Source organism: Schistocerca serialis, chromosome 11 (assembly GCF_023864345.2).
Source record: "Schistocerca serialis cubense isolate TAMUIC-IGC-003099 chromosome 11, iqSchSeri2.2, whole genome shotgun sequence".
In the NCBI taxonomy this organism is placed as follows: domain Eukaryota; kingdom Metazoa; phylum Arthropoda; class Insecta; order Orthoptera; family Acrididae; genus Schistocerca; species Schistocerca serialis.
Genome location: NC_064648.1, coordinates 175187535 through 175210453, shown reverse-complemented (window position 1 = coordinate 175210453; position 22919 = coordinate 175187535). Strand labels below are relative to the sequence as shown.

The 22919-nt window shown below is 48.8% G+C and overlaps 3 protein-coding genes across 3 annotated transcripts in view; 1 reads left to right on the top strand and 2 right to left on the bottom strand.

Annotated features, from left to right (window-relative positions):
- Positions 1 to 12370, bottom strand: part of LOC126426611 (uncharacterized) — a 245328-nt gene extending 232958 nt beyond the window's left edge. The window contains exons 1-4 of the mRNA XM_050088503.1: positions 12337 to 12370; positions 11823 to 12193; positions 9045 to 9227; positions 6585 to 7074 (exon numbers count right to left, since the gene is read on the bottom strand). Coding sequence (XP_049944460.1) covers positions 6585 to 7074; positions 9045 to 9227; positions 11823 to 12193; positions 12337 to 12370 — 1078 coding nt within the window. The remainder of the gene's footprint in view (positions 1 to 6584; positions 7075 to 9044; positions 9228 to 11822; positions 12194 to 12336) is intronic.
- A 1312-nt stretch (positions 12371 to 13682) lies between these two features.
- LOC126426610 (loricrin-like) lies at positions 13683 to 14249 on the top strand. The gene has a single exon (XM_050088502.1). It carries the CDS (start codon positions 13683 to 13685, stop codon positions 14247 to 14249), a length of 567 nt encoding a protein of 188 aa, XP_049944459.1.
- Positions 14250 to 14420: 171 nt separating this feature from the next.
- The window catches only part of LOC126426609 (uncharacterized), a 445650-nt gene continuing 437151 nt past the window's right edge, over positions 14421 to 22919 (bottom strand). The window contains exons 6-7 of the mRNA XM_050088501.1: positions 19293 to 19371; positions 14421 to 14503 (exon numbers count right to left, since the gene is read on the bottom strand). Coding sequence (XP_049944458.1) covers positions 14421 to 14503; positions 19293 to 19371 — 162 coding nt within the window. The remainder of the gene's footprint in view (positions 14504 to 19292; positions 19372 to 22919) is intronic.

Sequence of the window (22919 nt, the reverse complement as noted above, 5' to 3'; positions counted from 1 at the left end):
GGGCAGTCTTCCCGTTTGCAGAAGAGGAGGTGGCTGCCCACATTAAAGCACTGAAGACAGGGAAAGCCCCCGGGACAGCCGGCATTGCGGCGGAGGTGGTGCAGTTCCTAGCGCCCAAATGCTATCTCCACTTACCCACCTACACTATGAATGTCTTAGGAAAATATCCCAAAAATTTGGAAAGTAGCCAATGTAGTGATTATTGAAGAAGGACCCAGCTGAAGCTAAGTCTTACAGAGCAGTATGCCTATTAGACATCTCTGCGAAGTCATTCGAGAAATTGCTAGCTGACAGGCTGACTCCACACGAAGTGCTGTGCGGGACGAGCGGCGGGTAGTTCGCCTTCGGGCCGGGGCGATCGCCAGCTGACGGAATCGCTCTGGCGGCCGAGGCCTGTGGCTCGACCTCGTGCAAGTACTTTGACGGCATCATGGTTGACGTCAACCTGTGGTGGCCTTCGATCTCCTCCTGCCTGCGGGAGAAACAGTGACCAGGGCCGCTGTATGGCTGTCTGAGAAGCTATTGTGAGGGTCGGGAGGTCTGGCTTCATCCCGTGGCGGCAGAGTTGGACAAACTAAGGGATGTCCTCAGAGGTCCGTCTTGGGTCCCCTGTTTCGGGATATCCACATGGACCACTTCTAGACTGTTCGCAACACGGCGAAGAGGTGCTAGAGGTGACAGCCTACGCAGACGACCTCCTCCTGCTGGTTGGTTTCTCTTCCGAATGCGAAAATAGTTTGTTGAGCCCAACCTACATAGGTAGGAATGATCATCAAAATAAAATAAGAGAAATCAGAGCTCGAACAGAAAGGTTTAGGTGTTCGTTTTTCCCGCGCGCTGTTCGGGAGTGGAATGGTAGAGAGATGGTATGATTGTGGTTCGACGAACCCTCTGCCAAGCACTTAAATGCTGAATTGCAGAGTAATGATGTAGATGTAAGTCTGTATAAGACTTGTACATGCCTATATACTTCAAGTCTTATGCGGGTAATTTATTTATTTTTTTGCCAAATTTTAGACCTGTTACCTGATGTTTAAAACAGGTCGTACATCTTAAAATTTTCGTTTTTCATCTTTTTACAGTTTTCTTTCCTTTTGTTTTATCTACAACGTTTACAAGAATGACACTTTTCAAAATAACAATAATTTAAGGTTGAAATATAAATAAAATTTTGTTGTTTTTTAAGAAGAATATAGAAAGAAGATAGGATAGAAGAGAGATTTGTTAGTACCATCACCGAGTGTGACTGACGGTGAATACCTCGAAATGGTTTCTTCGAGCCGTTGACCGCCAGTCACACACACACACACACACACACACACACACACACACACACAAATGGTTATTACTAGAGAAATAATGTTGCTTACCCTATTTATTACTAATCGTATGTATTAACTACTTTAGGTGCGCATCCATGTACAGCATTTGGTGTTTTCTTGGCTAGATTGCTAACAATTTGCTTATTTGCTGCCACATCTCGGCTTCCTCCTCCTGTTCCTCCTCATTGTCACTATTTTCGCTGTCACTGTGGGTATCGCTGTCCACCCTCTGGAGATTTCTGTTACGCTGCACATATGAATGTCTGTGATGTCGTGTCCGCATATACTCTTCATGTGTTGTTTTTGAAATACTGTTTGTCAGTGCGTTTAATTGTGCCCATTGTTCTTCGTCTCTTATTGCTGCGTGTATATCTAAGTCTGTATCTGTGTAATCTAAGTGTAGTGTATGTCTATAGTTCGCGTATTGCCCGCAGAAACAGACAGTGTGTTCTGGGGAACCTTCTTCCCCGCATGTGCATGTAGGTGTCTGCCTCAGACTCACGCGGTTGAAGTGCGTGGGGTAAGGTCCGTGCCCGGTTAGGAAACGTACCGTACCGCGGCTGGGATCGATATGTCTCATTCTCAACCGCTCCCTTATGTCAGGGAGGAAGTCGTGCAGCCTACGTCCCTTATCACTTACGTCCCGCTCACCTTGCCACGTATCCAAACGCCAACTTTTAAGGTGACGTATCGTCTCTATTGGCACACCGGTTATTGTGTGTACCTTATCTAGCCTCCCCACCTTTAACCAGTACCTCGCAGCTCTGTATTTGATCGTGATATCTATGGGGCCTTCCCCCATGAACCATGGACCTTGCCGTTGGTGGGGAGGCTTGCGTGCCTCAGCGATACAGATGGCCGTACCGTAGGTGCAACCACAACGGAGGGGTATCTGTTGAGAGGCCAGACAAACATGTGGTTCCTGAAGAGGGGCAGCAGCCTTTTCAGTAGTTGCAAGGGCAACAGTCTGGATGATTGACTGATCTGGCCTTGTAACATTAACCAAAACGGCCTTGCTGTGCTGGTACTGCGAACGGCTGAAAGCAAGGGGAAACTACAGCCGTAATTTTTCCCGAGGACATGCAGCTTTACTGTATGATTAAATGATGATGGCGTCCTCTTGGGTAAAATATTCCGGAGGTAAAATAGTCCCCCATTCGGATCTCCGGGCGGGGACTACTCAAGAGGACGTCGTTATCAGGAGAAAGAAAACTGGCATTCTACGGATCGGAGCATGGAATGTCAGATCCCTTAATCGGGCAGGTCGGTTAGAAAATTTAAAAAGGGAAATGGATAGGTTAAAGTTAGATATAGTGGGAATTAGTGAAGTTCGGTGGCAGGAGGAACAAGACTTTTGGTCAGGTGATTACAGAGTTATCAATACAAAATCAAATAGGGGTAATGCAGGAGTAGGTTTAATAATGAATAAAAAAATAGGAGTGCGGGTTAGCTACTACAAACAGCATAGTGAACGCATTATTGTGGCCAAGATAGACACAAAGCCCATGCCTACTACAGTAGTACAAGTTTATATGCCAACTAGCTCTGCAGATGATGAAGAAATTGATGAAATATATGACGAGATAAAAGAAATTATTCAGGTAGTGAAGGGAGACGAAAATTTAATAGTCATGGGTGACTGGAATTCGTCAGTAGGAGAAGGGAGAGAAGGAAACATAGTAGGTGAATATGGATTGGGGGGAAGAAATGAAAGAGGAAGCCGCCTTGTAGAATTTTGCACAGAGCATAACTTAATCATAGCTAACACTTGGTTCAAGAATCATAAAAGAAAGTTGTATACCTGGAAGAATCCTGGAGATACTAATAGGTATCAGATAGATTATATAATGGTAAGACAGAGATTTAGGAACCAGGTTTTAAATTGTAAGACATTTCCAGGGGCAGATGTGGATTCTGACCACAATCTATTGGTTATGAACTGCAGATTGAAACTGAAGAAACTGCAAAAAGGTGGGAATTTAAGGAGATGGGACCTGGATAAACTGAAAGAACCAGAGGTTGTAGAGAGTTTCAGGGAGAGCATAAGGGAACAATTGACAGGAATGGGGGAAAGAAATACAGTAGAAGAAGAATGGGTAGCTCTGAGGGATGAAGTAGTGAAGGCAGCAGAGGATCAAGTAGGTAAAAAGACGAGGGCTAATAGAAATCCTTGGGTAACAGAAGAAATATTGAATTTAATTGATGAAAGGAGAAAATATAAAAATGCAGTAAATGAAGCAGGCAAAAGGGAATACAAACGTCTCAAAAATGAGATCGACAGAAAGTGCAAAATGGCTAAGCAGGGATGGCTAGAGGACAAATGTAAGGATGTAGAGGCTTGTCTCACTAGGGGTAAGATAGATACTGCCTACAGAAAAATTAAAGAGACCTTTGGAGAGAAGAGAACCACTTGTATGAATATCAAGAGCTCAGATGGCAACCCAGTTCTAAGCAAAGAAGGGAAGGCAGAAAGGTGGAAGGAGTATATAGAGGGTTTATACAAGGGCGATGTACTTGAGGACAATGTTATGGAAATGGAAGAGGATGTAGATGAAGATGAAATGGGAGATAAGATACTGCGTGAAGAGTTTGACAGAGCACTGAAAGACCTGAGTCGAAACAAGGCCCCGGGAGTAGACAACATTCCATTAGAACTACTAATGGCCTCGGGAGAGCCAGTCATGACAAAACTCTACCATCTGGTGAGCAGGATGTATGAGACAGGCGAAATACCCACAGACTTCAAGAAGAATATAATAATTCCAATACCAAAGAAAGCAGGTGTTGACAGATGTGAAAATTACCGAACTATCAGTTTAATAAGTCACAGCTGCAAAATACTAACGCGAATTCTTTATAGACGAATGGAAAAACTGGTAGAAGCGGACCTCGGGGAAGATCAGTTTGGATTCCGTAGAAATGTTGGAACACGTGAGGCAATACTAACCTTAAGACTTATCTTAGAAGAAAGATTAAGAAAAGGCAAACCTACGTTTCTAGCATTTGTAGACTTAGAGAAAGCTTTTGACAACGTTAACTGGAATACTCTCTTTCAAATTCTGAAGGTGGCAGGGGTAAAATACAGGGAGCGAAAGGCTATTTATAATTTGTACAGAAACCAGATGGCAGTTATAAGAGTCAAGGGGCATGAAAGGGAAGCAGTGGTTGGGAAAGGAGTGAGACAGGGTTGTAGCCTCTCCCCGATGTTATTCAATCTGTATATTGAGCAAGCAGTAAAGGAAACAAAAGAAAAATTCGGAGTAGGTATTAAAATTCATGGAGAAGAAGTAAAAACTTTGAGGTTCGCCGATGACATTGTAATTCTGTCAGAGACAGCAAAGGACTTGGAAGAGCAGTTGAACGGAATGGACAGTGTCCTGAAAGGAGGATATAAGATGAACATCAACAAAAGCAAAACGAGGATAATGGAATGTAGTCAAATTAAATCGGGTGATGCTGAGGGGATTAGATTAGGAAATGAGACACTTAAAGTAGTAAAGGAGTTTTGCTATTTAGGGAGTAAAATAACTGAAGATGGTCGAAGTAGAGAGGATATAAAATGTAGACTGGCAATGGCAAGGAAATCGTTTCTGAAGAAGAGAAATTTGTTAACATCGAGTATAGATTTAAGTGTCAGGAAGTCGTTTCTGAAAGTATTTGTATGGAGTGTAGCCATGTATGGAAGTGAAACATGGACGATAACCAGTTTGGACAAGAAGAGAACAGAAGCTTTCGAAATGTGGTGCTACAGAAGAATGCTGAAGATAAGGTGGGTAGATCACGTAACTAATGAGGAGGTATTGAATAGGATTGGGGAGAAGAGAAGTTTGTGGCACAACTTGACTAGAAGAAGGGATCGGTTGGTAGGACATGTTTTGAGGCATCAAGGGATCACAAATTTAGCATTGGAGGGCAGCGTGGAGGGTAAAAATCGTAGAGGGAGACCAAGAGATGAATACACTAAGCAGATTCAGAAGGATGTAGGTTGCAGTAGGTACTGGGAGATGAAGAAGCTTGCACAGGATAGAGTAGCATGGAGAGCTGCATCAAACCAGTCTCAGGACTGAAGACCACAACAACAACAACATCTATGGGGCATATTCCGAGCACCACACAAAGTGTATCTGCTGAGGTGGTACCGAAGGCTCCAGATAGCCTAAGTAGGACACTTCTCTGCCCTCGTCTGACGGATGCTTTGTTGGTGATCACGTTCAGTCTATGTGCCCACGTGCTAGCTGCAAAGCTGAGTACTGATTCGAAGAGCGCACAGTGGTATGTACGTATGACTGGTAGAGGTAGTCTGTACTGTTTTGAATTTAGCCTCACCAGTTTGTGGAGTATTTTTTCTGCTTTGTCTGTTGTTAGCCTTATGTGTTCGTGGAAATTCAATTTTTCATCTATGTGTACCCCAAGATAGCGCGTAATGCGTGCTCGTTTGATTTTTGTGTCCCCAATTTTAACCGAAGGATTCCTTTGGAGTGATCCTTTCAGTAAAGTGTATGTTGTTTTGTTTTCGGCTATCCTGAGTTTGTTGTTGTGACACCACTGAGTAATTGTTTGTAGTAATCCACTGGCTTTCTCTTCTAACTGGGGTCTGTTGTTTGCAGTGACAACTAATAGGTCATCTGCGTAGGCGACAATTCCGTCTGACCTGTCATCCCCATCCAGAAGTTGTAGGAGGGGTTCGATTGTTATGTCCCAGAAGATGGGGCCGCAGATCGACCCTCGAGGACAGCCTTTGGTAAGGCAGACTCAGCCGCTGACAGCCAAGAGGTCGGCCAGAGCACGTGGCGAGCAGTTGACGACCCCCAACAGCAGGGCCCCGCTCGCGCCACCACCTCTCTCGGACGCTGCGCCAGTACGTACTGCCTAGATGGTTACGCGACCGTACACTTGCTCCACCTCCCGCCAGAGGGCGGTAGCGAACCAAACAGTGCGCCAAACCGAAAGCGACACCGCCTGGCGCGCTTCTCGAAGAGTCGGACACGAGTTCAGCTCAGCTCCGGCCAGCGTCACGGGAGCGACGCGACCTTCCGCATCACACGAGAGCCGCTAGAGCATCCTGCGATCTCGGCACGCGACGACGTCTGCAGCTTCGTCTGCGGAGTATTACGAGCCGATTCCGGACCGCGGCACACAGTGGAGTGTGTGAACTGTACGAATTGGTAAGGAGCTAACTTGACCACGACCAACCCGTCCCGAGATGGTAGGTCGAGCAGCGGGTGGTGTTTATAGAGGGCAGGTGGAGGCTGGCTGACTCACCCTGATGCTGGAAGCCCCTGGCGGTGTCAGGCGGCGGCTCCGGCTGCGAAGGCGGCGGGGGCGGCTGCGGGGGCGGCTGCTGCTGCTGCTGGTGGTGGTGCTGTGGCGGCGGGAAGACGCCGGGCACACCCACGCCCGCGCCCACGCCGAAGAGCCCGCCGCCCCCGGCGCCGTACGCCGCCCCCACGATGGAGCCGGCCAGCGCCGCCGGGTCCAGCGCCGGGGGCGGCTGCAGCTGCCTGTGCGGCTGCGGGGGCGGCGGCGGGGGAGGGACCGGGCGACCGACCGCCCCCAGCGCCGCCCCGCCCCCGGCGGCGGCGGCAGCCACCGCGGCGGCGGCGACGGCGGCGGCGGCCTTGGCTCCCGGGGCGACGGCGGGGGCGGCGGAGGCGGAGGGCGGCCGGCCGGCGAGCGCGGCGGCGCTGTAAGCGGCGGAGGCGGCCGAGAAGGCGGCGAGCACCGCCTCCATGCCCACCCCCGAGCCGCGCGCCTCCAGCAGCGCCGCCGCCAGCTGCTCGCGCAGCGCGTCCGTCACGGCCGAGAGCCGCGAGAGGCGCGCCGCCCCCGACTCCTCGTCCTCATCCTCGCGCTCGTCCTCGTAGTCCTCCTCATCGTCGTAGTAGTCCTGCGCACAGGACAACGTGTGTGTGTCAGTCAAAGTGCAAAGCTACTTGTAGAGCCTTGCTCATCGAGTTAACCCAGTGAGCACGGCCCTGACACTGGGCAGCCCAAGATGTTAGTCGCTGCAGGTTTCTAGACACCAAGTGCCTAAAATCCAAGTCCTACAAGTAATTCTATCCTAAAGTCAAGTTCGGTGCTCGTCCCGAATGCGGCGGATTCCAGACTGTACAAGTCGGCCTGTCCTCTGACAGGCGGTATGGGAATATGGTACCGGACTCACTAGGTGTTAAGAAATACTTAAGTTATTGCTAGTTTATGTTTCTCAGATATTCCCTTAAAACTTTTTGTGATACCACGTTTGCCAATTTGTTGACGGTCTGAAAAGTGTCGTGTTGTCTGAGTAAGCTATATGCGTTATGGTGTGGCAGTTGGTCACGTAACGTTGAAGCTACATCATTGAAAAGGGGCACTCGTAAACAACACGGCCAGGAGTACCCTCCGGAACGCCAGAGTCACACGCGGGTGTACCCTTCTTCCCAAAGCCGTGACCAGTGAGAAAGTGGAATAGTCCCCGAGTTGGTTCGAAGTATTTTGTTCCCATTCGTTCCCGTAATATCCGGAAGAAGATCAAAAGTTCTCCGTCCGGTTTCTTCAGCTTCCCAGTATTCTTGCTGTAACTGGTCTCATAAGCAGACGTGGACAGTTGCTGCCCCGGCAGCCCGGCTCGGTATATCAGAGAAGTCTCTGGCAGAGACTAGTAGGAAATTATTTCAGTTGTTTTCGATATTATTCTTGTATATAGCTGTGATTCGAAGATGATTCACTGTTTTGTGTTGGTGTCATACTTGGAGAATTTCTTTTGGTTAATTGAACAGTCCAAATAAATTGTTTTCGGAGTTGATTGTTAGTTTCTTCTGCTTACGCAGACGTATCAGGTTCTGTGCCACATTGAGAATGTTTGGAGTAGTAGAGGAAGGGCTCTGCAGCTGTGTCGGGAATTTGACAACCCGACGCGCCAGTCGGACAGAATTTTGCACGATATTCTTCACGACGACAACCCGGCGACTCCACCGATACCTGCCTGCGTCAGGGCCAGAGGTGGAGCAACGTGCTGTTGCCTTGCTGAATTAGTGAAGACCTTTTTCTCGAATAAATGATCCAAATTTTCTAAAATTGTAATGGTTTCTCTCTCTGTACGTGTACACGCCAGTAGGGGGGCAACAGGGGCATCGGCGCGTTTTGCTAGTGCGGATTGCCTACAATGGGCAGGTATGCAGTCAGGGTATACCTGCCCCTAATGTAGGCAACCCGCATAAGCAAAATGCGCCAATGCCGACGTTGCACCCCTACTCATCTCATGTACGGATTGCCATCAGATTCAGAAAGTTCCCTTGTGGGGTGCCCTTTTTTCTTCGGGTCTGCTCTTACGGGAGTTGGCCAATACTGAAGATTAGTTTTTTGCTTCTCTCTTCCACTTTCGGCTTTTTTATAACGAGATGTGCGTTAAATATGGTGTGAAAATGGCTCTGAGCACTATGCGACTTAACATCTGAGGTCATCAGTCCCCTAGAACTTAGAACTACTTAAACCTAACTAACCTAAGAACATCACACACACATCCGTGCCCGAGGCAGGATTCGAAGCTGCGACCGTAGCGGTCGCTCGGTTCCAGACTGTAGCGCCTAGAACTGTACGGCCACTCCGGCCGGCGATGGTGTGAACTTGCACAGTAGGCTACAGTAGAGTTCGACCTGCACCCACAACCTCAATTTCAGATTCGGAATCGTCAGCTTCGCGAGCACAACCAGGCGACGAGCTCCCACTGTAGGCCGGACTCACCTCTTCGTCGTCGTGGGCGCGGTGCGCGAGCCCTGGGGCCGGCGGCGGCTGGTGGTGGTGGAAGACCGGCTGCGGCTGCAGCTGGGGGTGGAAGGCCGAGTACTGCGGGGGCGGCTGCACGGCGGGCCGCGCCGCGAACTGCGGCACCTGCAGAATCAGCGCCTCCGGGGGCGGCGCCCCCGCCTGGCCGCGCTGCCGCCCGCCGCCCCCGCCGGGGGTCCGCCTCCCGCTGCTGCCGCCTGCAGACACAGCGACGGACGGACGTCAAAAGGATGCTCACCCGTCTCCTGCAAACTCCTGACATTGATCGAAAGGGGAACGTAGCACAGACACGTGCCAAATACCGAGCCCACAGACGTGAAGATGTGGGCGCGTTTATTTTGGAACACCACAAATGAACCCCTCCAAACATTAACGGAAGGGGACAACCGCACAAAGGACTATCGACACCTTGTGTCGAGGGTTGCCCACAGGGCTCGATTTGCGGACCGTTATTTCGAACATCGCCATCTACTCCCTCCCAATATTACTGGATGGTGACTATTGCACAGAAATAGCGGTCTCGTGTGCTGAAGAGCTCCTCCTTGTGTCTCCACTGCCACCGAAAGGATGCCCACAGCGGTCACACTGCCGACCCTGACATTAATGGAATACGACAATTGCACGTAGGTAGCTGCTTACGCTGACCGCCTCCTCGTCGAAGCAGCCAACACGAGAGGGCAGCTAGCAGCGACAACTGTCGGCAGTACTCCAAACCGTGAGCCGTTTATGTGGCTACTTAATAGATTCACCACGCAAAACCCTTTACGATATTAGGAAAAGTTGATACCGTCTGCTGAAGGAGACCCACTGATCTGTATTATTTACTAAGAATGTCTTTGAATTCGATAGCAAGTAGACAATGGGTTTTAACTGACGAATAACCGCCTTCAGATTATATGTTCACTGTAACTACAAGGCGTGTTGTTTAAGGACCGTTTTGAAATTTAAAAAAGACGTGCTACGATATCTCAATAATTTTATTTTTACATGAAAGCGTGTACCTTAATGTACTTTCCTACATGATTTCTGTCAATATTGAGGCACTTGTCATAACGTTGTACCAGTTTTAGAATACCCCCCTTGTAGAAGCCTGCCGCCTGCCTTGTTAACCACTGCATCACCACTGTTTTGACTTCGTCATCGTCTCCAAGACGCTGACCGCCCAGGTGTTTCTTCAAGTGCAGGAACAGATGGCAGTCACTGGGCGCAAGATGGGGGCTGTACGGAGGATGATCTAGAGATTCCCATCGAAAAGATGTGATGAGATCTTGGGTCTGATTCGCCACATGCGGACGGGCATTGTCTTGCAGCAAAACGATGCCCTTGCTCAACTGCCATGGACTGTTGCTTCGATTCTGGTGTGACGTAGGCCATCCATGTTTCTCCGGCCGTAACAATTTGGCTTCAGAAATCATCACCGTTGCTGTGGTACCGCTCGAGGAAAGTTAGTGTGCTGTCTAAATGTTTGGTTTTGTGCACATCCGTCAACATTTTCAGTACTCAACCTGCGCACAATTTTTGGTAATTCAAGTGCTCGGACACAATACCATACAAGACACTACGAGAAACATTAGGAAAGTCATCCCGCAAGGAGGAAATCGTAAAGCGTCTCTTTTCTCTCACCTTACTGTCCACTTCCTGCACCAAACTTTCATTAAAGACCGAAGGACGCCCACTCCGTCGTTCATCGTGCACATTTGTGCGGCCATATTTAAATGCTCTCACCCACTTTCTTACCATTCCATCACTCATAATGTTTTCTCCGTAAACTGCACAGATCTCACGACGAATATAGATCGCTTTTAGGCCTTTAGCACTAAGAAATCTTACAAGAGCCCGTACTTCACAGTCGGCGGGACTCAACGATTATCGGAGACATCTTAAACACTCAATACACAACGTAAACAAGGAAGGACCAGACTGTAATGGCGTCAGTGCGTAGATTAAGGTACGAGCTTTCATGTGAAAATAAAATTATTAAGGTGTCTTAGCACGTCTTCTTTTAATTTCAAAACGGCACTTACATAAAGAAACACGCCTCGTATTATCTGAGACGTCAGTGTTAAGCACCACAAAATCATCAACGTAACTGCAGGAGGACACGAACATGGCAATCAATCTCAAACCCACTGGTTATTTGTTAAACTTGCCCATCCAGATCCCAGGAACAAATGGCCATCTTCAGTGCACTCGAGTGGGTTACCATCGAACGAACTTCCAGCAGTACACGTGACCATTACGACTTTACCGCTACGTACGTCGGATCAAGCTGGGGTCACCTATAATGGTGAGATGTCGGATGTTAACTCATCCAAATGAGTTTTATTTTACTTATAGGTGATACATGGATTCGCAAGGATAGTAAGTAACCAGTGGGGCTGCAAGGTTCGCGTCCTTCTTTGATTAACCTACGGTCGCTGTGCATGACGATTCCTCCTGGAACCAAAGTAGGTTACTGTAACCTGTTGAAGTACTATAAACGTGACCAGACCGTACCTGCAAGCGTATAGAACCAGTAGGGGACACGGTCAGAGTACGTGTGTGGGCGTACAGGGTCAGAAGGAGACATGCTCTGCTCTGCTCTGCTCTGCTCTGACTGGATCATTTCTGTGGGACTATAGAAGCTCGGAAGAGATACGGCCAGAGTACGTCTGTCAGAGTATAGACTCAGTTGGAGACACCCTCTGGTCCCAGCAGACCATTTCTGCCTGCTTACATGACAGAAGCATACACGACCAGAGTGTGTAGAGCCGCAGCCCCCGGCGTGTCCGACTCACCGGAGGCGGCCCTGGAGTGCGGCGCGGCGCCCGGAGACGTGGACTTGGGCGTCTGGGGCCGCGAGCGCGGCCTGGGCGGCGTCGACGACGACGACGCGGCCGTGGACGGCGCCTGGGCGCGCTGCTGCTGCTGCTGCTGCTGCTGCTGGCGGCGCGGGCTGGGCGTGGTGCGCGGGGGCGGCGGCGGCGACTGGTGCTGCGGGGGCAGCGGGGGCGGCGGCGGCGACTGGTGGAGCTGCTGGTGGGGCGCGAAGGGGCTCTGGCTGGCCAGCCACTGCGCCACCAGCTGCTGCTGCCACAGCCCGTCCAGGCTGGCCGCCTTCACGCGACCTGCGCACACGACACGCTCCGTCGGCTGTGGCTCTGAGCGCCAATGGGGATGTGTCAGTCTCCACCACCACCAGCCTAATCAGCACCACTTCCTCCTCATGCGTGGGGCGCATGGCGCACGGCCTGGCGGTCCACAGCCACACAGCTCATGATGATAATGACTGTGGTGGTCCTCATGATGAGGTGGTTGTCGTGGTGATACCGAGATGGGCAGGAGGAGGAAGTGGTGGTGGTGGTGGTGGTGGTGGTGGTGGTGGTGGTGGTGGTGGTGGTGGTCGTCGTCGTCGTCGTCGTCGTCGTCGTCGTGGTCATGCTGAGATGGGCAGGAGGAGGAACTGGTGGTGACTGGACTGGTGGCAGTGGTGGTGGTGCTGGTGGTGGTCGCCATGGTGGTCATGCTGAGATGGGCAGGAGGAGGAAGTGGTGGTGATTGGACTGGTGGTGCTGGTGGTGGTCGTGGTGATGTGGTTGTCATGCTGAGATGGGCAGGAGGAAGCAGTGGTGATTGGACTGTTGGTAGTGGTGGTCATGGTGAGGTGGTTGTCTTGGCGATGGTGCTGGTCATGCTGAGATGGGGAGGAGGAGCAAGTGGTGGTGACTGGACTGGTGGTGGTGGTGGTCGCCATTGTGGTCATGCTGAGATCGGCAGGAGGAGGAAGTGGTGGTGATTGGACTGGTGGTGCTGGTGGTAGTCGTGAGGTGGTTGTCATGTTGATGGTGCTGGTCATGCTGAGATGGGCAAGAGGAGGAAGCAGTGGTGATTGGACTGTTGGTGGTGCTGGTCGTGGTGAGGTGGTTGTCATGGCGATGGTGCTAGTCATGCTGAGATGGACGGGGGAGGAAGCAGTGGTGATTGGAATGGTGGTGGTGGTCGTCATGGTCGTGGTGGTTGTCATGGTGCTGGTCATGCTGAGATGGGCAGGAGGAGGAAGTGGCGGTGAGTGGACTGGTGGTGGTGGTGGTGGTCGTGTTGAGGTGATTGTCATGGCGATGCTGCTGGTCATGCTGAGATGGACAGGAGGAGGATGCGGTGGTGATTGGACTGGTGGTGGTCGTTGTCATGGTCGTGGTGAGGTGGTTGTCACGGTGCTGGTCATGCTGAGATGGGCTGGAGGAGGAAGTGGCGGTGACTGGACTGGTTGTGGTGGTGGTGGTGGTGGTGGTCGTGGTCATGTTGAGGTGATTGTCATGGCGATGGTGCTGGTCATGCTGAGATGGACAGGAGGAGGAAGTGGTGGTGATTGGACTGGTGGTGGTCGTCGTCATGGTCGTGGTGAGGTGGTTGTCACGGTGCTGGTCATGCTGAGATGGGCAGGAGGAGGAAGTGGCGGTGACTGGACTGGTGGTGCTGGTGGTGGTGGTCGTGGTGAGGTGGTTGTCATGGCGATGGTGCTGGTCATGCTGAGATGGACGAGGAGGATGTGGTGGTGATTGGACTGGTGGTGGTGGTTGTCATGGTCGTGGTGAGGTGGTTGTCACGGTGCTGGTCATGCTGAGATGGGCTGGAGGAGGAAGTGGCGGTGACTGGACTGGTTGTGGTGGTGGTGGTGGTCGTGGTCATGTTGAGGTGATTGTCATGGCGATGGTGCTGGTCATGCTGAGATGGACAGGAGGAGGAAGTGGTGGTGATTGGACTGGTGGTGGTCGTTGTCATGGTCGTGGTGAGGTGGTTGTCACGGTGCTGGTCATGCTGAGATGGGCTGGAGGAGGAAGTGGCGGTGACTGGACTGGTTGTGGTGGTGGTGGTGGTCGTGGTCATGTTGAGGTGATTGTCATGGCGATGGTGCTGGTCATGCTGAGATGGACAGGAGGAGGAAGTGGTGGTGATTGGACTGGTGGTGGTCGTTGTCATGGTCATGGTGAGGTGGTTGTCACGGTGCTGGTCATGCTGAGATGGGCAGGAGGAGGAAGTGGTGGGGACTGGACTGGTGGTGGTGGTTGTGGTGGTGGTGGAGTGTATGTTGGTGGGAATGGGAGGAAGGGGGAAGGAGGAAATGGGGGTGATCGAGATGATGGTAGCAGTGATGGACTAATGGTGATGGTCCATAAGAAATAAATTCATCAATCCCCCCCCCCCCCCCTGTCCTACATGAACTCTGCCGTCCACAATGATGAGGAGCACAATCGGTAACCTCTCTCAGTGCCACACGTGATTGCTTTGATATTATATACACCACATTTTCTGACTAATGAATCTCTAGACTGCTGAGAAACACTTTTCCTCCACTTAAGAGAACTGCACGGATGTCAGTGCTAGAGACTGGCGCAGTCTGCTGCAGTGTCCCTCCCTCTGACGAACACCTGAGAAAACTGTAGGAAAGATAAGCACACGGGACAGAAAATTAGCCACACCCAGCGGACGTTGCCTCCTCTAGCCTCGGCAACGGCCTCAAATCGAATCCGCAAGTTTCTTCACGTAGCCACAGCGAGATGAAGCCACTCGTTCACGACCAGGTCCCATATAAATACCAAACTGCCGTGGATGGTCTCCCCGACCGCTGCAAATCGCGCGAGCTCCTCCGAACCGCCTTCTGATGGCCTCGCCGCCCGTGTCCGGCGACTGACTGTACTCCTGCCGACAGCAGCCGCTCCACAGACGCTGCACGAGCGTCTGTCAATGTACCCCACACTTTCTCTCGCTGCAGTGAGAAATTCAATAAGGCCACGTTGCTCGTAACCGTGGAGGTAAAAATAAGAGGAGTTGTCATGACGTCACAAACTTGAAGCCGACCCGAGTGAAGATCTGCCATGTTAGCTACTCCAAAACATTCGCTTCTGGCGGTTTGATTCCGTGTAGTCGTGAAGTGTTTTGATAAAAAAAAATATGCCGGCTTCCGTCACTTATGGTTGTAATAATCGTTCTGATTGTAGTCTAAATTTTAAACAAATCACGTTTCATTCGTAAGTGGACTTATTAAAGCGCTATTTTCTTATATATACTCGAAATCCTGATGCACTGTAAAGTTTTACAGTACGGTTTTATTTCTGTGAATTGACGTTACATTTCCTATCAATACAATGCGAATAGCTCTCTGGAGGTGAGCAATGCACTTTTTTCATTGTTTGGTTATTCCCAAGTAACTGAAAAGTCCTGGCAAGAAATATCCTGGAAATAGGGACTAACGTTTTAAACTGCAATAATTTAATATAAAAGTAATGCAGCTACGTGTAGTTAATTAAATCTTCAGTAAAATGTGTGGAACATCTGTTACAGTGGCTAAATTATAAGAACTTAAAGGGTTACGTATTTGTTAAAGCAAAGTTCCCTACCTAAGTCCAGCCTATTTAGGTCATTACATTAATCAGTGTGTTGTCGTGTTACCCTGTGAGTTGCTGTTATTTGCCGCAAGGAATGTCACTTGGTAGGTACAATTTCAAAACAAAGCAGATGTGTAGACTACAATGTGTCTGACAATCTTAAATTCAGTTCTTTTCCTTCGTAATTTAACGAATCTTGCACTTTGTTGACGTGACAGCAGGCTTGTTTATATCATCCCTGCATACATCTATGGGACACCAAAGGAAATAAGGTAAGTTTCTTGCAAACTTACACATTTAAAATTTCCATTTGACTTGTAAACGCAACGAATAGAAATCGGTGCCTCTAAACTATCAATAATTGCTTTCGGAGTTCTGGCTTTATCAATTATCGACACAAACACAATGAAAGTGTATAGAAATGGATTACGAAAGCTTTTCATAGCACATACTTCTCAGTTATTCGAAGTATATAAACAAAAAGGAATTACAGTACTAAGGCCAGAAGCGTCATATTTTCGTGTCGTGTTACTGTATCGAGTACGCATTTAAGACCAGAAAAACGTCTGAAGTTGCGTTCCTTATGCTTTGTTGTTCACTAAAACAGTTTAACATTTACTATATAAAACGAATATCGCGTGCACACGACAGAAATAACGAACAAGAAGCAATTGTAAACACTCGTCTGCTAATGTTTTGGGGGATCTCAAGATGGCGGCAGGTCCCACCCACTGGCTTCAAAACAACGTACAGCGGAAGTCTGTAGCGCCATCTCTCCTTATCCTGCCTCCATGCCTACGGACGCCGTCTTGAAACTGTCCTGTAGCTACGCTATCTGTCGGAAATAACGGAAACTTGGCGCGCTCGCTCAGGAAATATTACATACGCATTCGTAGCATTACTATCAGGTGTGGAAAAAAAGCGGTGCATTACTGTGACGGCAACCACCGTACTTGCGGAATGAACAGTCTATGCAGTTGCAGTTTCAGTTTCTGCCCAACCACACAAATGCGCTACGCATTTAAGTTTTGCGTCCCGACGCCGTGTCGTTTCGCCCTGCCTAAAAAGGGGAGGCCGCCAATTGTGAAATTCAGATTCGATTCATACTGCGCATAATAAAAGCTCATGGCCAGAGGTGTAATGTGGCAAAGCAGCAAGATGCACTTCTCAGCCGTTGTCGAGAAAATCGACAGTTAAAAGAAACCGTTGCGGTGAAATACAACGATTCATAGTTTCCTGCAGCGTCGTGGCGCAGCGGTAAGTGCTCGGGTTCGTAATCAGAAGGTCGTCGGATCGTATCTCGCGCCATGCCACTTTTTTTTATTACTAGTTTTTTGTAATTCAAATATATATATATATATATATATATATATATATATATATATAAATGAATTGCTTATGCATGTTGGTGAAGGCGGATCGCTCTCCAATTGTACCGCCTCCATTTTTCCGTTTTTTTTAACAGGGTGTACCAAAGCTCTCGCGTCCGCACTGATTTTCGACGATATAAGTTGCGCTAGGGGCCGCATCTACCTTCTTTCGAAGTTAGCAGGCAACTACGCTGTTATGCGGCGGCTCGTTTCGGCCCATTCAACATCTGTCCTTCAAGTGTAACGAGCGAGTAACGGAGTTTATATTTCATACCTGCCACAGCGAATTTGTGTTCCTGGGGTCTCTATTCTAATTCGAACGTTTGACTTAAGCTATACGTATTCGTTTCGGAATATCGTTTCTACGTCTTCCGTTAACTATACGTGGTTAACATTATGAAGACAATTAATAACATTTGTGAAATACAACTCTGTTTGTGGAAAACATAATGTTGTTCAAAGTCGCCAGTTTTTCCACGACTAACGACTTTCAACAACTTATTATATGCATAATTGTTGCAACTGATTGCCGGGAATTTATATATATATATATATATATATATATATATATATATATATATATATATATATATATGTGTGTGTGTGTGTGTGTGTGTGTGTTTGTGTGTGTGTGTGTGTGTGTGTGTGAATGTATATATATACACATTTCAATTACAAAAAACAAATACTAAAAAAAAAAGTTGCATGGTGCGAGATTCGATTCGGCGACCTTCGGTTACAAACCCGAGCGCTTACCGCTGCGCCACGACGATGTGAAAAGTTATTAATCGTAGAGAGTATTTCACCGCAACGGTTTCTTTTAACTGACGATTTTCTCGACAACGGCTGAGAAGTGCATCTTGGTGCTTTGCCACTTTACACCTCTGGCCATGAGCTTTTATTATGCGCAGTATGAATCGAATCTGAATTTCACAATTGGCGGCCTCCCCTTGTAAAACTCCTGTTGTTAGGAAAAAGCCGGTTTGTGACACGTACCGCCTTCATTTACCTGCGACCTGCGGTGCGTCGCTTTATTTATGGTAAATGAGTGGACAATGGCTCCAGTCCCGCCAGGTTTAATTTTATTCCGGCGAATGAACTCTTCAGTCAGTTCTCGCTGCGTCAGATTTGTGCACCATCTGGAGCTGTACACGACTTCCTCTGTCAACACCGTCAGGAGGTTCCATGTACTTCACTTGGTACCTCGACTTACGTCGTGGAGACTTCACGGGAGATTACGTCGATCTCTGAGACGGAAGAGCAGATGCTGGTTCCGTTAGGTGGTGGCTTGATCGGCCGATTTCTCTGTCCCGTTTGAGCATCCAGGGCCCATTCCGATGCACCGCTGAGGGTGTAGCCGCTGTGTCTGTTAAAACTGTTGTTAAATGTGCTGATTCTGAAAGGCTTCTATGGTGTCCCGGTATGTAGATGGACCTCATACAACTTCCGTTTCGCAACGGCAGATCTGTCGAAATCGCGACATTTGATGCGGAGTAGACACTTGGCAGCGTTCTTGAATCGTGCGTAGACAATCACCAGTGTGACTGGTAGCAGAGTTACGCCGACACCACGGCTGCCCTCTATTCGGCGCAGCGTCGCCTTCACTGTCTGCGATGGTCGGAGCGCGAATACGAATGTCGTAGACGTCACACTGAGTGACTCAATACGAACGGTTTCGGAACGCTGCACAAGGCGTCGACGTCACATTAAATGCCACAGTTTCGTCAATTGTAATCATCTGGGCCGGCTGCGTCGTACGTGTCATAAAGCACTCCGTCGTCAGGCACCGAGTGGCCTACCGGGACCATCCGACCGCCGTGTCATCCTCAGTGGAGGATGCGAATAGGAGGGTCGTGGAGTCAGCACACCACTCTCCCGGTCGTTACGACGGTATTCTTCGACCGGAGCCGCTACTATCCGGTCGAGTAGCTCCTCAATTGGCACCACGAGGCTGAGTGCACCCCGAAAAATGGCGACAGCGGCATGGCGGCCCGGATGGTCACCCATCCGAGTGCCGATCACGCCCGACAGCGCTTAACTACGGTGATCTCACGGGAACCGCTTAAGCCCCTGGGCCGTTGCCTTCGTACGTGTCATACATTTTAATATTCGATACCGAGAACAAAGAGTAGAGACAGCGACAGTAACCGATCAGGTTCGTCTTAGCACTTGAAGACAGAAGGACACGCACTGGACAAAGTTTCGGATTTTTTTAAACAGACCTCGCAAATGTAGAACCGGCTGCCGTCACATGCATCCTTTTCATCTACAGGCGATAAATGATGATAATGATGATGATGATGATCAATATGAGAGCGTCGACTCACCGTCAGGTCCGGGCCACATCCCCGGGAAGCCGGGCAGGAACTGGGGGCCTGGGGGCGGCGCCGCCCCCGCCCTCGCCGCCGCCGGGGAGCCGCCCCTCCTGCCGCCCCCGGCGCTCTGGCGGCGCGCACCCGCCTGCGACTTACGGCCCCCGACGGGGGTGGCGGGCGCCGACGACGAAGACGTCGACGGCGCCGACAGGTCGAAGGCGTCCGGCAGCCCCGCCTGGACACACGGGGGAGACTCGACTACGGCACGGCACAGCACAGCACAGCACACAACACTCGAGGACTGAGACAGCCCTGTAGTCATCAGGTATCAACGTTATTTTGGTCACTCTGTGTCTTACGTAAATATCGACAGGCCTAGCTCACACACGGCAGAACCGTGCAGTCGCGAAATCTCTGACTATTACTACAATATCTTTCTGTCAGCACACAGCCTCTGCCTGAGAGCGCTAGCTGGAAAAATTGGAAATTTGTGGCAACATCTTATGGGACCAAACTGCCAAACTGCTCACGTCATCGGTCCCTGGGCTTATACACTACTTAATCTAACTTAAACTTACGCTACGGACAACACACACACACACACACACACACACACACACACACACACACACACACACACACATTCCCGAGGGAGGACTCGAACCTCAGCCGGCCGAAGTGGCCGAGCGGTTAAAGGCGCTACAGTCTGGAACCGCACGACCGCTACGGTCGCAGGTTCGAATCCTGCCTCGGGCATGGATGTGTGTGATGTCATTAGGTTAGTCAGGTTTAAGTAGTTCTAAGTTCTAGGGGACTTATGACCACAGCAGTTGAGTCCCATAGTGATCAGAGCCATTTGAACCATTTGACTCGAACCTCAGACGACGGGGGGTGGGGGTGGGGTGGGGGGGGGGGGAAGTGGGGGGGGGGGGGGAGTCACGCGGGACCGCAAGACGTCTGACAAGGAGACGGCATGACCGTGGGGTCGGGAATTTGTCCGCAATTTTGTGTGGAGAAAGAGGACCCCTAACACCTCACGTGGTTAAAGTATTAGTACGCACTAGCCGCAAAATCCCGGGAAAAATCGATCCAAAGTTTCTTAGGTGCCTTATGACTATAAAATGTTAGTCCATTGCCGAGCTGCCGTCTGGCCTAGATGGTTAGGGCTCGGACTCTTACGTCAAAGGTGTCGGGTTAGATTTCTGCCCCGGCACTTTTTTTTTTTTTTCTTTCTTCTGTTTCATTTTCTTTTGTTATTCCACCAACTGTTCAAAAATCTTTCCCAACCCTACATTATTTTAGCTCAAGAACGTAAAGTTTTTCATTCAGTGAAAAATATTCTTGCCCGTTGTTCTATTTCGTTTCATGGGGTTACAAGATTTAATGGGGCTTTGTAAGGGTCCCCTTGGGATTGTGACGGTCATCTGCGCATAGGACTGTGCGCGAGCCGTGAGAAGTAAACGGCAGTTTGTTTTTATCGATTTCGTCGTGAACAGACGTGCCTGTTTCAAATTTGAACGTGTTATTCCGATCCGAGGTTAAACATGTCGACTGAAGAAGTTGCTGGGTCATCTGGAATAGGAGAAAAAAAATCCTGTAGAATCCATTCGTAATGATCTATCAAAATTACGATTGACGGACGCAGTGGTGTATTATGAAAAGCTTTGACGGAAAATAATTTAATTTCAAAAAAAGGATGTCGCAAATTGAAGAGAAAAGAATATCTTTCACAATGGGAGAAAGATATTAAAAGTGGTGGTAGGCGAATGGATAAATTTGAAGAGTTAGATTCGTGGACCTACCACCGTTTTTCGTGCAAGCAAGACAGCAACATCGGCAACTCACGACAAGAAATTTACAGCAATGGGCATTGGCTGCGGCTGCCCAATTCGTCGATTTCAAATTCAAGGCGTCTGATCGAAGGGTCACGGCATTTAAACAGAAGCACAGAATTTCACACCGCAAGATCACGAAACTGGTTTCGAAAAAGGAAGCGGCGTCAATAGAGGACGTTCAGGCGTCTGCGGAGACCTTTCGTCGGCAGACGTGCCGTTTAATCCCTCAGTACCATGAGGATTATGTTCAAAATGGTTCAAATGGCTCTCAGCACTATGGGACTTAACATCTCAGGTCATCAGTCCCCTAGAACTTAGAACTACTTAAACCTAACTAACCTAAGAACGACACACACATCCATGCCCGAGACAGGATTCGAACCTGCGACCGTAGTTGTCGCGCGGTTCCAGACCGAAGCGCCTATAGAACCGATAGGCCACTCCGGCCGGCGAGGATTATGTGATAAATACTCACCAAACAGGTAAATACATTTTCTGCGTGCAAAATGTTTTTACCGTGTAAAATATCAACGAGCATGGGTGCGAATATTTTTCTGTGAACGAAAACCTTCCCGCTCTTCAGCTAAAATAGTGTTTTAAAAATAATGTAAATTTGGGAAACTTTTTGAATAATTGGTGGAATAACAAAAAAATGAAACAGAAGAAAAGAAAGAGCCCGTGGAGGAATCGAACCCGAGACTTCTGGCGTAAAAATCCGAGTCTGAGCCCTAACCATCTAGGCCAGTCGGCGGCTCGGCAATGGACTAACATTTTATACTCATAAGGCACCTAAGAAACTTTGGATCGATTTTTCCCGGGATTTTCCAAGTAGTGCGTCCTAATACTTTAGCCACGTGAGGTGTTAGGGGTCCTCTTTCAGCACACAAAACTGCGGACAAATCCCCGACGCTACGGTCGTGCCGTTTCCTTGTGAGACCACGCGGCTATCCCGCGTGGCGATACACGCATTGTGACTTAAGCAATATTTATTACTATATGTAAGACGAAAAATGGTCAAGAAACATTCCTTTTAAATATGACATCAGATCGATAGGATTGGTGTATGAATATTTTTGATGCAGCCATGGCGAGAGAAGCTAAGGAAATTGTTTGTCTCTTTTTCTGGAATGTCGAGACACTGGCGTAAGCAGGAAAGTGCGTAGCATTGTTTTGTGTTATTAAGATTGTAGAAACGAAGCTCAGACAACAGGATTATTATATGCATTGCTGTGATAGGAAGATGAGATTTCCCTTGCTTACAGTTATTTATGAAAGTCATGTTACGTAAATGTAATTGCGAACATTTAATTGGTTTTTAAGGTTTAACTTTTGAATATTCGGCTTCCTTTGAAATTTGTCACGGGCCTTTCTTACCATTTAAGATTGCCACCATCGATTGACTGTGTTCCGTACGCACGAACACTACACGTTGTGGTGCCGATGACATTGTAATTCTGCTGGACGCAGCAAAGGACTTGGAAGGCGAGTTGAACGGAATGGACAGTGTCTTGAAAGGAGCATATATGATGAACATAAACCACAGCAAAACGAGGATAATGGAATGATATCGAATTAAATTAGGTGACGCTGAGAGAATTAGATTACGAAAGGAGACACTTAAAGTAGTAGATCAAAATAAGTGATGATGGTCGAAGTAGAGAGAATATGAAATGTAGACTGGCAATGGCAAGGAAAGCGTTTCTGAAGAAGAGAAATTTGTTAACATCGAGTACAGGTTTAAGTGTCAGGAAGGTTTTTCTGAAATTATTTGTATGAAGTGTAGCCATGTGTGGTAGTGAAACATGGACAATAAATAGTTTGGACAAGAAGAGAATAGAAGCTTTCGAAATGTGTTTCTACAGAAGAATGTTGAAGATTAGGTGGGTAGATCACGTAACTAATGAGGAAGTATTGAATAGGATTGGGGAGAAAGCGAGTTTGTGGCACA

Bases quoted from the DNA above. Each gene is read 5' to 3' on its own strand.
- LOC126426610 (XM_050088502.1), top strand. From the start codon at position 13,683: ATGCTGAGATGGGCTGGAGGAGGAAGTGGCGGTGACTGGACTGGTTGT.